The following is a 16,157-nucleotide window of genomic DNA, read 5'->3' on the forward strand; positions in this document are numbered from 1 at the left end:
AAAACAGAAACAGTTGGTTTATTGATCCTGTCCCCTGAGCAGAAATATTTCAAGGATATGTGCAAAGAATGTAGAAGAGCTGAAGTGGAAAGAGCGTGGGCTTGGGAGTCAGAGGTTGTGGGTTCTAATCCCCGCTCCACCACTTAGGTGTATGACTTTGGGCAAGTCACTTAACTTCTCTGTGCTTCAGTTACCTCATCTGTAAAATTGGGATTAAGACTGTGAGCCCCACGTGGGACAACCTTATTACCTTGTATCTGCCCCAATGCTTAGAACAGTGCTTTGCAAATGCCATCGTCAGTATTATTATTATTTACACAAAGGTCAACCATTTATGAGCACAGGGATAGAAGTGACTTGTAACGGGCCAGAGAAACAGCAGAGAAAAAATGGTAGACATGATCTCTACCCTGGAGGAGTTTACAGTGTAGTCTTTAAATGAATGGGCCATAGGGCTGACCACTTAATGATGATGATGATGATCATCAATCGTATTTATTGAGCACTTACTGTGTGCAGAGCACTGTACTAAGCGCTTGGGAAGTACAAGTTGGCAACATATAGAGACAGTCCCTACCCAGTGATGGTCTGGCAAGCCTTCCTGGGTCATTCAGTAATGTGTTTCATATAGCTCTTTAGGATGGAGAGGAGAAGCAGGACTCCTCCATAATCCCGCTCCACTCATTGAGCACACCAGAACTTGCATGGTTTTTCAAATGAGCATAACTCTCTTCATGAGAAGCAACGTGGCCTAGTGGATAGCACACAGGCCTGTGAGTAAGAAGGACCCAAGTTCTAATTCTGGCCCCGCCACTTGTCTGCTGTGTGACCATGGGCAAGTCACTCCACTTGTCTCTGCCTCCATTACCTTCTCTATAAAATGGGGATTGACTGTGAGCCCCATCTAAGACAGAGACTGTGTCCAACCCATGTAGCTTGTATCGACCCCAGCCCTTAGTACTGTGCCTGGCACATAGTAAGTGCTTAACAAATACCATAAAAAATACAGCCTCCCACTATGCATCATTTTTTCTCTCTAATCTATGTATCCCCTCTCCTCCACCTTCTCAACTCCTTTCTGTCTCCATCCCAGCAAGACATAGTCTCTTCCGACACCATATGTTAAACTTTGTCTCGTTCTGTATTTGCCTCTTTCCTCCTCCTCCTTTCTCGGCTTTTGTCTTCCTCTCTCTCTGCCTGCTTTTCCCCATCCTCGATCCCTCCCCCCGCCCATCCCTGTGCTCATTTTTACCCGTGACCCTGCCCTTGGGCCTGTCCTCCGCTTGTGTGCTGTGTGGCCTTGGTCAAGTCACTTCACTTTTCTGTGCCTCAGTTACCTCATCTGTAAAATGAGCCCTTTGCGAGGCAGGGACTGTGCCCAACCCAATTTGCTTGTATCTACCCCAGCCCTTAGTACAGTGCCTGGCACAGAGTAAGTGCTTAACAGATACCGGAATTATGCATTATTATTCTGTCGGCAGTACTGCCATTAGCTGTTGGTAGAACTGCCTATCCCTTTCAGCTAATGGCTCTGGGCTGATACTGCCTCACACCCCTCTGAGGAATCTGCTCCAGCCAGACAGTGCATTAGGCCAACCAGATCTGGACACTTGTAAGGAAAGCCCAGGATGATTGAGCGTTCCTCCCGGGGTACACTTGAGTGCTTTGAGTAAGCTGGGGAAAGTGCACAGCCAAGGAGAGTGTGCTTTGAGCGAGATAAAGCAGACTCTTCAAGCCTGGAAACATAATAATAATAATAATAATGGCATTTATTAAGCACTTACTATGTGCAAAGCGCTGTTCTAAGCGCTGGGGAGGTTACAAAGTGATCAGGTTGTCCCACGGGGAGGTCATGGGTTCAAATCCCAGCTCCGCCAATTGTCAGCTGTGAGACTTTAACTTCTCTGTGCCTCAGTTACCTCATCTGTATGTGCCAAACACTGTATTAAGTCCTGGAGCAGATACAGAATAATAAAATTGGACACATTCCCTGCCCCACAAGGGGCTCACGGTCTAGAGGCGAGGGAGAACAGGTATTACATCCCCATTTTACAGATAAAATAAGGATAATAGTGATGGCATTTATTAAGCACTTAGTATGGGCAAAGCACTGTTCTAAGCGCCGGGGAGATTACAAGGTGATCAGGTTGTCCCACAGGGGCTCACAGCCTTCATCCCCATTTTACAAATGAGGTAACTGAGGCACAGAGAAGTTAAAGTCTCACAGCTGACAATTGGCGGAGCTGGGATTTGAACCCATGACCTCTGACTCCAAAGCCCGGGCTGTTTTCCACTGAGCCAGAGTGAGAAGCAGCGTCATACAGTGGATAGGGCCCGGGTCTGGGGAGGGAGAAAACCTAGGTCTCAGCTCTGCCACTTGTCTGCTGTGTGACCTTGGGCAAGTCACTTCACTTCTCTGGGCCTCAGTTGCCTCACTTGTAAAATGGAGTGTGAGCCCCATGTGGGACAGGGACTGTGCCTGACCTGAAGAATTTGTAATTACCCCAAACACATAAAACAGTGCCTGGCACATAAGTAAGCATTTAACAAATATCACTGGAAAAAAAATGTGTTGCACCCCGGATCTTCTGCATCCTTTGTGGTTTGCCTCAAAGGAGAAAATTTCAGCAACCTGCACAGTAAATTATTTCCTTGTCGAGAAATCACAGCTCCACTTAGTACTTCACTTCTGGAATATCGGGTAGGGATTACTTTCACAAGCTCAGAAATGATTAGTAGCTAAGAGAAGGAGCTTTTAGTAGGGATAAATCCTTGCTAACAAGCTTGGCAAGGGCAGTAGTGGGGAAAAGTAAACTGGGCTAGTACTACCAATACTAAGTGAGGAATGACTCACTCTACACAAGTTCAAGAGGACTCCACGAAACTGGAGTCATTTAAAGCTGCTAAAAAGGAAATGTGATCCTAGTGTACAAATATAGAATTCTGCCATGTAGAAACCATGTAGTAATCCTTTGCATAAGTATTATATATATCTTATGCAGTTATAGATGGAAGTTCATTCATTCATTCATTCAGTCGTATTTATTGAGCGCTTACTGTGTGCAGAGCACTGTACTAAGCGCTTGGGAAGTACAAGCTGGTGACATATAGAGATGGTCCCTACCCAACAGTGGGTTCACAGTCTAGAAGGATGCATGTCAGGATGCCTGTGATGTCTCCAGACTCTAAAGTCCTTGTTATATTGTACTAACTCTGTTATATTGCACGTTCCCAAGCACTCAGTACAGTGTTGCATAAACAGTACGTGCTCAATAAGATTGTTTGGTTAGGAAAATTTGAATTTCAGTAGTCGCACATCCAGTGCTGGGTCCTCATAATCGTAATTATGGTACTTATGAAGCACTTATTGTGTGCCCAGTATTTTACTAAGATCTGGGGTAGTTACAGCAGAATCAGATTGGAGACAGTCCTTGTCCCACCTGGGGTTTACAGTCTGAATAGGAGGGAGTATGATATAATCCCCATTTTACTGATGTGGAAACTGAGGCACAGAGAAGTTAAGTGATCCCAGCAGGCTAGTGTCTGGTTTCCAGAGTCATGCTCTTTTCTACAAGGCCACACTACTTCCCTGCACAAATGTATGGATGTGTCTTCCAACACCGTGCTGTGCTGTATCCAGACACCCGTTACTACGGTCCTGAATTCTGCAACCCTTCTATCCGAAATGCAAAGCCAAAAGATCTATGAGGACAGAACTGCTCAAATCGCCCCACCTCCCGCCTCCCCGATGAAGGGAGTGGATGACAGACCAATGCAAAGTTGATTGTTACCATACATAAATGGCCCGTGCTGCAGAGATGAACTTTCTGCTTGCAACCCCTGCTGTTTTGTAATCCATGTCTCGGTATCTGAATGTTTCCAAACCCTGTGCTCCGTGATTATCGCGTGCTTGTCGGCTGCTAGAATGCATCTTCCGAGTCTGTGCTTTTAGACTGTGAGCCCACTGTCGGGTAGGGACTTTCTCTATATGTTGCCAAATTGTACTTCCCAAGCGCTTAGTACAGTGCTCTGCACGCAGTAAGCACTCAATAAATATGATTGATGATGATGATGTGCTTTACCATGCCATTAAAATGTTGATTCCATCCTCCTTGCTGGTGTATGCTAGTTCAGTGGCAAGGTATTCTACTGTCTTCCATTCTTTTTCTTTTTTTGTGGCATTTCTTAAGCACTCGCTCTGTGCCCAGCATTGTACTGAGCGCTGGGTGCCTCCAAGTTAATCAGGTTGGAGTCTTAATCCCCATTTTACAGATGAGGAAACTGAGTCCTTCTGACTCCCAAACTCGTGCTCGAGCCACTAGGCCGTGCTGCTTCCCTTTTACATTTCTGCCCAGCAAAATCAATTGGAATACGCAGTGCCTTGATTATAGGAAACTTAGGACCCTGCTTGATGGTGATTCTGTCTTAATATTCAGTGATGAGTGGGATTTTTAGATGATGCTCGGAAGTGCTTTGGGTGTCAGGTCCACAGTTTGCAGCCATTTAGATGATTAGCCTTAAAAACTTGCACTGATGCCCTCTCATTGCCTTGTCAGTATTTCTGAAGATGCAGTGGCTTTCTTGATAAAATTGTCTGCTCTGTTTTTACAGTGTTGGGAAGTGTATTGCCTAGGTAGCAGAATTTGATAAAAAGCATTCTGGTCTGCATTGCTGTGTAAATACTGGGTTGTGTGTAGGATTCCCTCTGTTTTGGCTGGTACTTAATATATTATTTATAGTAACGTCTGTCTCCCGCCCCACACTGTTAGCTCATTGTGGGTCGGGAGCACGTCTACCAACTCTGTTCTGTTGTACCCTTCCAATGTCTTAGTACAGTGCACTGCACAAGGTAAGCATGCAATAAAAAATAATCGATGGATTATGCCTTTTCCGGGCATATTGTAAGTCTGTAGCACTCTGGTTAATAGTTTTATTGTTTATGGATCTCCAGAGCAGTCACCAGTTAGTCAGTCAGTGTTGATGATGGTGATGGTATTTAAGGGCTTACTTTGTGCCAAGCATTGTACCAAGCACTGGGGTAGATATAAGATAACCAGGTCCCAAGTGGAGCTCATTAAGTAGGAGAGAGAACAAATGTTGAATCCCTGTTTCGCAGATGAGGGAAATGAGACCCAGAGAAGAGAAGGAACTTGCCCAAGGTCACACAGCAAGCAAGTGGCAGAGCCAGGATTAGAGCCCAGGGCCTCCGGTCCATGCTCTTTCTACTAGATCATGCCACTCCTGGATCCCTTGGATTCCGAAATATCTAAAATATGTTGATGGGAGATGGGAGGGGGAAAGCAACTTTATTCTACTCACTTACTCCTACTGCAAGTTAATTTTTGCCCATTTATTCAGGGACAAATGACTTGATCCAAAGGCCGGCATTGCAGAAGGGGCCGGGGGCCTGTTCTCCAAAGAGCGCACAGTTCGATTTCACCTGTGGCCCCTTTCTGGCTCCGCGAGGGCAAGACGGGTGGGATGAAGCAGCATGGCATAGTCGATAGAGCACAGACCTGGGAGTTGGAAGGTCGTGGGTTTGGTCACTTCTCTGCTGCGTGACTTCGGGCAAGTCAGTTCACTTCTCTCGGCCTCAGTTACCTCATCTGTGGGGTGGGGATTGAGACTGTGAGTGAGCCCACACAGGACAGGGACTGTGTCCACCCCAATTTGTTTTCATCCACTTCAGTGCTTAGAACAGTGCCTGGCACACAGTAACTGCCTAACAAATGCCATTATTATTATTATTTTTCTTGCTGCTGAGAGCCCCCCTCCCTCTCCTTCCCCTGTTGTTCAGCTCTGTGTCTCCAAATCTGAGGGTGGAAATAGTTGGATTCCTTCTTGGCCCCCGTGGAAGGCCGTACCTCCCCAGTTATTTTCTCCCCCCTTACTCTGAAGGGTGAGGATTGGCTTCACGGTAGAAACTACCCAGATAATAATAATAATGATGGCATTTATTAAGCGCTTACTATGTGCAAATCACTGGTCTAAGTGCTGTAGCCCAGATTTTTGGGAGCAAGATGCTACCAAAAAAAAAAATCAAATAATTGTTTTGTGCTTTAACCACCACAGTTTGTCATGCCATCATACCTCTGTTTTTAGATTTTTTTTTCTGAATACCTTTTAGATTCAAGGCACAAGTTATTTGAGCAGCCAGTGGCTGAAGAGTACCTAAAAACCTCATTTCTCACGATGAGGGAATGGTCCTTGCCTTTTCGTATTCATTTTCTAGAAAGAATGCTCTAGTGTTTTGTTTTGTTTTCAAACAGCAGTGAAAGAAAACATTTTTGAAGGGTGGAATTCGTTTTCAGATGGTGCAGTTTTACTGAATTGTTCCAATACTTGAATGACAACTCTGGAAATTGTTATGTTTTGCAGTTGGAAATATGGAGGAATATGAAACCGAGAAGGCATTACAAGAGGCCAGCCTTTCTAAACCCACCAATTTTGTAGGTGTGGTCTTTAAAGACTCCGTGACCTATGAACTCCGTTTTTTCCCTGATTTGATCCCTGTAACGTCCGTCTACATGGATTCGAGAGGTAAAAGAAGTTACCAGGCTTATGAGATGGGATCTGAAAAATCTGACTTGCTTTTGACATATCGATGTCTTCAGTGAGGCATTTAAGCCCTCATCACCCTTGTGAACATAACTTTGAACTCTAGTACATCTTCCTTATCTGCAGCTTGGTGTCTTTCTTCCCTGCCAGATCATAAGCATCTGTCATAAACTCCTTGAAGGCTGGGATTACATGTCTGCTATTTGTAGTACACGCTCCCGGTTACTTATCAGTTCTTTACTCACTGTAGGTGATCAATAAATACTATTGATTGATGCCTTGTGACATGCATCTATAATCACAACATCTCTGTCCAACTTTGCAGCCTATAAGACAGAGGCAGACCTGTGTAACGTGCCGATTTGTTCCCTTTATTCATCCCCCCTCCCAGCCTTGCCGCACTTATGTACCTGTCTGTAATTTATTTATAGTAATATCCATCTCTCCCTCTAGCCTGTAAGCTCATTGTGGGCAGGGAGCTGTAGTCTCCCAAGCCCTTAGTACAGTGCTTTGCGTACTGTAAGCACTCGATAATTATGATTTGAATGAATGAATGGTTCTGCAAGCAGTGGCTATAAAATAGCTGATGCGTATACACTTTGGTTTATTTCTGTAGCTGGCTGTTCAAAGTCTTGCGAGGCTGCAGTGTACTGGCATTCGGGATTCACCGTTCTTCAAGCGTCTATTGATGCCGCCATTATTCAGGTAAATGTGAAAAACCATCACAAGTTTGGTTTCTGATGATTTAAAATGGCCCATTTTGAATTTTCTCCACTTTCCAAACTGTCCAGAATAGGGTTGGCCCAGTGATCAATCAGAAGCAGTGAATTGCATCCCCCAGAAAATTTTATCCTCTGTGCGAGAAGAGAAGCCCCTCAAGGGGCCTGGATCCTGGTTGTGCCACGGGGCAGGTGGGCAGAAGTAGCATGGGCAAACCCAGGTTTTTTTGTTTTATTTTTGAACCCGGCTAACTGGTTTGGGGTCGAGACGCCATACCTGGACTGGGGTAGCCAAGTCTTTGCCTCTTCCCCAGCGACCATACCCACCAACAAGGTGGGGGGCTTAGGACAGTGTTCTGCACACAGTAAGTGCTCAAGAAATACCCCGATTGATTGATCGATTCCCCACCCTGTAGCATAGAAGTCTCTGCCTCATTTCACCGCTTTCTCCACCACAATAATAATAATAATGGCATTTGTTAAGCACTTACTATGTGCAAAGCACTGTTCTAAGTACTGGGGGGGCTCAGGTTGTCCCACGTGGGGCTCACAGTCAATCCCCATTTTACAGATGAGAGAACTGAGGCTCAGAGAAGTTAAGTGATTTGCCCAAGGTCACACAGCAGATGTGGTGGATCTGGGATTCGAACCCATGACCTCTGACTCCAAAGCCCGTGCTCTTTCCACTGAGCCACACACCACAACACAGACCCATTCAGAAGACACACCCTCGGGAAGTCCCAAACACACACAAAGTTTCCCCAAATGCTGACACAAAAATGCCTGCATTTCCACAGACAGATGGAACACAACAATAATAATAATAATTATGGTATTTATTAAGCACTTGCTATGTGCCTGGCACTATACTAAGCGCTGGGGTGGATACAAGGTAATCGGGTTGGACAAAGTCCCTGTCCCACTTGGGGCTCACAGTCTCAATCCCCATTTTAAAGACGAGGTAACGGAGACCCAGAGACCCAGAGAAGTGAAGTGACTTTTCCAGTGTCACACAGCAGGCAAGTGTCTGCTCCCCCTGCTCCCCCTTCTCCCCCTTCTAGACTGTGAGCCCACTGTTGGGTAGGGACTGTCTCTATATGTTGCCGACTTGTACTTCCCAAGCGCTTAGTACAGTGCTCTGCACACAGTAAGCGCTCAATAAATATGATTGATTGATTACTCTATTTTACTTGTACATATCTATTCTATTTATTTTATTTTGTTAGTATGTTTGGTTTTGTTCTCTGTCTCCCCCTTTTAGACTGTGAGCCCACTGTTGGGTAAGGACTGTCTCTATATGTTGCCAATTTGTACTTCCCAAGCGCTTAGTACAGTGCTGTGCACATAGTAAGTGCTCAATAAATACGATTGATGATGATGATGATGATTGATTGATTGATTGAAGTGGCGGACCTGGGACGAGAACCCATAATAATAAGAGAATTAGAATAATTAGAGAAGCAGCGTGGCTCAGTGGAAAGAGCACGGGCTTGGGACTCAGAGGTCATGGGTTCGAATCCCGACTCTGCCACATGTCTGCTGTATGATCTTGGGCAAGTCACTTCACTTCTCTGAGCCTAAGTGACCTCATCTGTAAAATGGGGATTAAGACTGTGAGCCCCACGTGGGACAACCTGATCACCTTGTATCCCCCCCACCAGTGCTTAGAACAGTGCTCTGCACATAGTAAGTGCTTAATAAATGCCATCATTATTATTATTATTATTAACCCATGATCTTCTAACTCCTAGGCCTGTGTTCCCTCTCCCCCTCTATACAGTAAACTTGTTATGGACAGGGAATGTGCCTGTGATATTGTTATATTGTATTCTCCCAAGCACTTGGTAAGGTGCTCTGCACACAGTCTTATATTGTCTTAAGCTGTAGAGTCGTCTCTGACCCATAGCAACTCCACGGACGCATCATCATCATCATCAATCGTATTTATTGAGCGCTTACTATGTGCAGAGCACTGTACTAAGCGCTTGGGAAGTACAAATTGGCAACGTATAGAGACAGTCCCTACCCAACTGTGGGCTCACAGTCTAGACGCATCTCTCGCAGAACACGCCACTTCCATCCGCAAACGTTCTGGTAGTGTATCCATGGAGTTTTCTCGGTAAAAAAAATATGGAAGTGATTTACCGTGACCTTCTTCCACGCAGTAAACTTGAGTCTCCCCCTTCGACTCTCTCCCATGCCCCTGCCGCCCAGCACAGATGAGTTTTGACTTGTAGCCGATTGCCTTCCGATCGCTAGCCACTGCCCGAGCTAGGATTGGAATGGTTATATCTCTGCTTGCCTCTCCCTCCCATAGTCAGGAATGGTAGAGGACTGTACTGAACGTTAGGCGCTCAATAACTATGATCAACTGACTGACAAGGCAAAGACACAGAGCAGAGAGCACACTAGGAACCATACAGGGAGAGAGGAAGGGAAACCTAATAAAGAATTAGTTTTTCTGTTCTTTTCTGCAGTTGAATATTGTGGAGGCCCAAGTATTCAGCTTTTAGTCAATTTTTGAATGATAACTCCTCCAAGATTCACTGGCTCCATGGTAATAATAATGATGGCATTTATTAAGCGCTTACTATGTGCAAAGCACTGCTCTAAGCGCTGGGGAGGTTACAAGGTGATCAGGTTGTCCCACGGGGGGCTCACAGTCTCAATCCCCATTTTACAGATGAGGTAACTGAGGCACAGAGAAGTTAAGTGACTTGCCCAAAGTCACACAGCTGACAATTGGCGGAGCCGGGGTTTGAACCCATGACCTCTGACTCCAAAGCCCGGGCTCTTCTCCACTGAGCCACGCTGCTTCTCTAATGGTAGTCATCATTGTTGATTTTTCTTTGAATGGGTTGAATGATTTTTTATGTGTGCATGAGAGAAGATTCAATTGGAAAATATGTTTCAAATTGGTAAAGAGGCACTTTTTTTATCCCAGTCTTAATTTTTTTAGCCATAATTTCAAGGCAACAGTGATAAGTGTATCATTGCACAGTCCTCAGATTCCCAAAATTCCTGTCTATTGTTCTGTACTTTTCCATCCCCAGTTTTTCCTATCCTTCCACTTATAGCTGATCCATCCTACCTAGGAGGAAGTGGGCCAAAGCAAATCTAGGTCTTGAAGTCTGAGCACTATTCCATTTGATTGAGAAAAGGCCAGAGGCAAAATTATTATTCTTTGAGAGCTCCTTACTGTATTCTCCAGCCCTGATCCAGACTTAGGTGTTATCAAAGTTGTCCATAAATGATTTTCATATTTATTCAATCTTCTCTTGATCCTTTCTTTATGTACTTAATTAAACTGATGCTGCGATTCACTCTAGGGTGCGTCACCCAGTTAACAAGTACTTAAATTTAGTCGGTGAAATGAAAATATTGCGTCTCCCTTTGCGAAACATCGAGTTAAGTAATTTCCTTTGCTGTAAAGATTTTCTAAGGAAAACGTGTGTGACACAATACTTGATAAAGTCCCCAAGATTGTGCTTATAGAAATGGATGGAGAAAGCCCTCCATTTAGAACTTCAGATCAGCGCCGTAAATTTTGTTCTTTTCTTAGTGTGGTTTTCAAAGAGTATCCAAGTGCTCGATTGGAAGGTTTATCTCTATCTCATCACTTTGATGCCTTCAACCTGTATCTGTAGCATAAGAAAACTTCAAAATCAAAATGATTGAAAGCTATTTTCTTTTCTTTTGTAGTTGAAGACCAATCATTCAGTCTGGGAAGAGCTAGAGCTGACAAAAGCCGTGATAATGGGAGAATCTGCTGTTGTAGAAATAGATAACTTTCCCCGAGGAGTAATTCTAATTTACTTGGTAATAGCCTTTTCACCTTTTGGCTACTATTTGGCAATTCATATTGTGGCAGAAAAAGAGAAGAAATTAAAGGAATTTTTGAGGATAATGGGACTTCACGACACTGCCTTTTGGTATGTGAGTAAAAGAGAATACTTGTACATCACTGCTCAGCATATTAAATTATGTGTAAATTTGTTGAATCAGTGTGTTTTTTTAATTTATTCCATAGCTTCAAAATGCTGGCATCGGGCTAATGTTATTATGTTCCTGTAATGGATTTAATTTGGGTCCATTTGGAAAGTAAAGTGTGCCTCTGTTGATAATTTTAATATGAGGGTTAGCACCCTTTTCCTTCTTCATACATGGATTGTGACCAACCTGATTATCTTCTATCTATGCCAGTTCTTTTTACAGTGCCTGGCACATAGTAGACACTTAAATACAAAAAAAGAACAAAAAAGATAAGCCATTTGTGCATCCCAGGAGTCCTGGGGTCTACCTAGACATCAGAAACCCTCCGGATCGGGACATGGTAGGGGTAGGTGTTGGAAGGATAAAGCCATGTCCAACCCCAGCACTTAGAACAGTGCTTGACACATAGCAATTAATAAATACTATCATAAGAATAAAAGATGAAACTGTACAATATAACTTTGACAACCTACTTTATTATTAAGCAGAGACTTAATAATAGCATTGGGGTAAGTAAAACAGGTTTCAATTTATTGCTATGATGATGAGGAAGACTTATCTTTAAAGAACATCCAGACCTTTCAGATTTTGTAGATGAATGTCTGTAATAATTGTGGTATTTATTCAGTGTTTACTGTGTGCTAAGTATTGTACTGAATGCTGGGTTAGATATAAGATGGTCAGGTCAGACATAGGCCCTGGCCTATATGGGGCTCACAGTTTTTAAGTCTATAGCTTTATCTGAAGTATCTCTTTTACATCTAAAGTAGCTCTTCTAAAGTTTAAGAAAATCTAAAGCAGATCACAACTCTGGTGTCAGTTTATTTTAGTTAACCATCAAGTGCTGTTAACTTTAAAGTGGTCCAGTGACAACCATCCTAATTACCCCTTTCATTTGAATTACGGCTTTAATTATAAAGATGGCATTTTGGGTATAAATGAGCAATTCTTTTTCTACCACTTGTGAACTGAATTCTGGTTCTCTCTAACTGGCTTTTCTGAAGTTGCTCTGTGAATTGATAATCTAGATTTTTTAAGGAAGCTTATAACCTAATGACTAAATTTTACATTGTATGGACTGTACAAGTGGCCCTTGTTTCTAAATTTGTATTTTCTTTTGTAGGCTTTCTTGGGTGCTACTGTATACGAGTTTGATTTTTATCATGTCTCTTCTCATGGCAGTCATTGCAACAGCCTCATCACTGTTCCCCCAAAGTAGTTGCTTTGTGATATTCCTCCTTTTTTTCCTGTATGGCTTATCTTCGGTAAGTATTTAGTCTTGACGGTCAGGTGGAAAGTGGTTAGAAGGGGCTGAGAAATGTAGGTAGTGTCATTTTTCTCTGGTTAGAGGGGGCTGAGAAATGTAGATGGTGTCATTTTTCTCTGGTTGGCTTTTTTATTTTTATGGTATTTAAGTGCTTACTGTGTTTTAGGCACTATGCTAAGCACTGGGATAGATACAAGCTAATCAGGTTGGACACAGTCCATGTCCCACTTGGGGCTCACAGTCTTAATCTCCATTTACAGCTGAGGTAACTGAGGCACAGAGAAGTTGAGTGAGTGGCTCAAGGTCACACAGCAGACAAGTGGTAGAGCCGGAATTAGAACCCCGGTCCTTCCGACTCCCAGTCCTATGCTCTTTCCACTTTGTCATCCTGCTTCTTGGCTTAGAAATTAAACTATCATCAGGTGACTGATATGACTGTGTCCTCAAGTCTTCACAAATGGCAAGGTAAAATCTTAGCTTCAACTTTAGCCAGTGCTTTACTAAAGCTCCCCTAACACCAACTTGGCAGATGATACATAATCAGTGGCATTTATTGAGCGCATACTTTGTGCAGAGCACTGTACTGAGCTCTTGGGAGAAGACAAAAGAATTGGTAGACATGTGCCCTGCCCACAAGGAGCTCTCACGTCTGTTTGAGAAGACCGGCTGAGATTATTGCTGTCTTCATGGCCCTGGGTTCTTGCCATTCCCCTCCTCCTCAACCAGTCAGTAACAATAATAATAGTCATGGTATGTGTTAAGCATTTTCCATGTGCTAAGCACTAGGGTGCAAAAGGTATAATCAGATCAGAAAGTCCCTGCTCCCATAGATTTCGTTATCTAAGGGGTAAGGAGAATGGATATCTCTATCCCATTTTTACAGCTGAGGAAACTGAGGCCCAGAGAAGTCAAGAGACCCACCAAAGGTGTTAGAGCAGGCAAATGGTGATACTGGGGTTATACCCCGGTCCATGCTTAGTACTGATTGAATTTAGTACTGGTTCAATATAGGATAATCTGATAGCCCTTTCTCACTGTCATTGTTTGGCTTCTAAGATCGGCAGGGAATGACTACGTTCATCATCATCATCATCATCAATCGTATTTATTGAGCACTTACTGTGTGCAGAGCACTGTACTAAGCGCTTGGGAAGTACAAATTGGCAACATATAGAGACAGTCCCTACCCAACAGTGAGCTCACAGTCTAAAAGGGGGGAGACAGAGAACAAAACCAAACATACTAACAAAATAAAATAAATAGAATGGATATGTACAAATAAAATAAATAAATAAATAAATAAATAGAGTAATAAATATGTACAAACATATATACATATATACAGGTGCTGTGGGGAAGGGAAGGAGGCTTCACGTTATACATGAAGCCTCGTTTGATAAGGCTTCTGGGCAGTGGGTCTGAGACTAGGGTCAGGCTGACAAAGATTCCTCAGCGATAGTGGGTTCAAAGGCCAGAACTGGGAGCTATAATTGGACATTTTCGTCTACGTTTGAAATTAAATATCATTCTTACATTTCAAGAATGAGCCCTGTTCTAACGTTACTGTTCTGTCCTTTTAGGTGTTATTTGCTTTAATGCTGACGCCCCTTTTTAAAAAATCGAAGCATGTTGGAATAGTTGAATTTTTGGCCACAGTGGCCTTGGGATTTGTGGGTCTTTTGATTGTCTTGATGGAGGATTTCCCCAAATCTTTAGTATGGCTTTTAAGCCCATTCTGTCAATGCACATTTTTGATTGGCATCGCACAGGTGAGTAAAATATTTCTTGTAATTCCACCATGTCCTTTGTGGTTCCCTAAACTCTCCTGAATGTCTTAATTTTGTGTTTAAAAAAGATATAATATCTTTGAAAAAATACATTATATGCCATTTATATACTGTACATTTTTTAAAAAATGATCTTCTCCCATCTCCTCTGCTTTAGGTATAGTGTTTTCAGGTAGTAGGTAGCATTATCAATAGCTACTACTTCAAGCAAGTGCTACCACTTGAAGAATGGACTCTGTTTAATAACAGCTCTGTGCATACATCTCTGTAATATGTAGATCTAAGTAACTGGGGACTGTTCCCTCTCATGTAAACATATAAATAACTTTCACCGGTGTTGTTAAATGCTTGGTTCCTTTTGAAAAAAAATATAAATCAGATGAAGATTTTCCCTATTTCATTCTTCATAAAATGCTTTATTTGAGATGGTTAGTAATTTTATGGAAGTTTCCTATCGTGTGAAAGTCTTATAAATTTTGGGGTTGGTTATAATCAAAATCTGAAAGTAATTAGGTGATGAAGTTAGACCATATAAACCGTTGTATCATGTCTTATGTGTTTTGTTTGGCAAAGTATTAAATGTACATTTTAGGGTGTTGTATTATCCTAAATTGAGTTTATAATATAGGGTTTTCCAAAATTTTCAAGGAAAAATATTGGATTTATTTGTTGAATGATTATTATGATGGTATTTGTTGAGTGCTTACTATGTGCCAAGCACCATTCTAAGCACTGGGATAGATATAAGGTTATCAGATTGGACATAGTCCCTGTTCTGGCTGAGGCTCACAGTCTAGGTGGGAGGGACTAGGATTTAATCCCCAATTTACAGATGAGGAAACTGAGGCAGAGAGAAGTTAAATGACTTGCCTAAGGTCACACAACAGACCAGTAGCAGAGCCGGTCTTAGAACTCAGATCCTTTGATTTTCAGGCCCATGCTCTTTGCTCTAGGCCATGTTGCTTCTCAGTGAGATTAAGACTTCTACAGGTTCCACTAAAAACCCACTCAGTCATTCATTCAATCATAATTTTTGAGCACATACTATGTGCATAGCACTGTGCTAAGCATTTGGGACAGTACAGTATAACAACAAACAACACTCCTATTATGAGGTATACACTGAGTGTTAGGTGGGACCAAATCCTTAGTGTCAGATGACATTTTTATAGAATGATACTGGTTCTTTTCTTCTTCTATTTTTTAATTGTGTTTTTTAAGCGCTTACTATGTGCCACGTACTGGGGAAGGAACCAGCTGATCAGGTTGGATACGGTTCCTGTCCCACATGGGGCTCACAGTTTAAATAGAAGAGAGTAGGATTTAGTCCCATTTTACGTTTGAAGTATCAGGCACAGAGAAGTTAGGGGTCTTATCCACGGTCACACAGCAGAAAAGTAGCAGAGCCAGGATTAGAACCCAGGTCCTCTGGCTCCCAGACCTGAGCTCTTTCCAACTAGACCGTCGTGCTTCCTGCCCCTTTGATTTAATGGTCATTTTTTCAGTAGTTGAGCAGACATCTTTTTCTTTAGAATTGCAGAATTTGAATTCTCAGAGTTGGCAGTAGTTGATATTGGTAAGCGTATTTAGCAATACTTGCCTGCATTTATTTTTATGGTTTTCTGCCTATACACTTGATCTTAAATTAAGACCTTTCTCAAAGAACAGAGAAGCAGAGAAGCTGCATGGCCTAATGGATAGAGCATGGGTGTGGGAATCAGAAAGACCTGGGTTCTAATCCTGACTTTGCCACTTGTCAGCTGTGTGACCTTGGGCAGCTCACTTAATAATAATAAGCGCTGGGGAGAATACAAGGTGATCAGGTTGTCCCCC

General features: G+C 42.8%; 1 protein-coding gene across 1 annotated transcript in view; it reads left to right on the top strand.

The window, feature by feature from the left end:
• ABCA5 (ATP binding cassette subfamily A member 5) overlaps positions 1-16,157 on the top strand; it is a 91,167-nt gene that overhangs the window by 24,464 nt on the left and 50,546 nt on the right. The window contains exons 4-8 of the mRNA XM_038757097.1: positions 6,379-6,540; positions 7,175-7,263; positions 10,980-11,209; positions 12,394-12,535; positions 14,118-14,306. Of these exons, the coding sequence (XP_038613025.1) occupies positions 6,379-6,540; positions 7,175-7,263; positions 10,980-11,209; positions 12,394-12,535; positions 14,118-14,306 (812 nt within the window). The remainder of the gene's footprint in view (positions 1-6,378; positions 6,541-7,174; positions 7,264-10,979; positions 11,210-12,393; positions 12,536-14,117; positions 14,307-16,157) is intronic.

Source organism: Tachyglossus aculeatus, chromosome 15, assembly GCF_015852505.1.
Source record: "Tachyglossus aculeatus isolate mTacAcu1 chromosome 15, mTacAcu1.pri, whole genome shotgun sequence".
Taxonomy (NCBI): domain Eukaryota; kingdom Metazoa; phylum Chordata; class Mammalia; order Monotremata; family Tachyglossidae; genus Tachyglossus; species Tachyglossus aculeatus.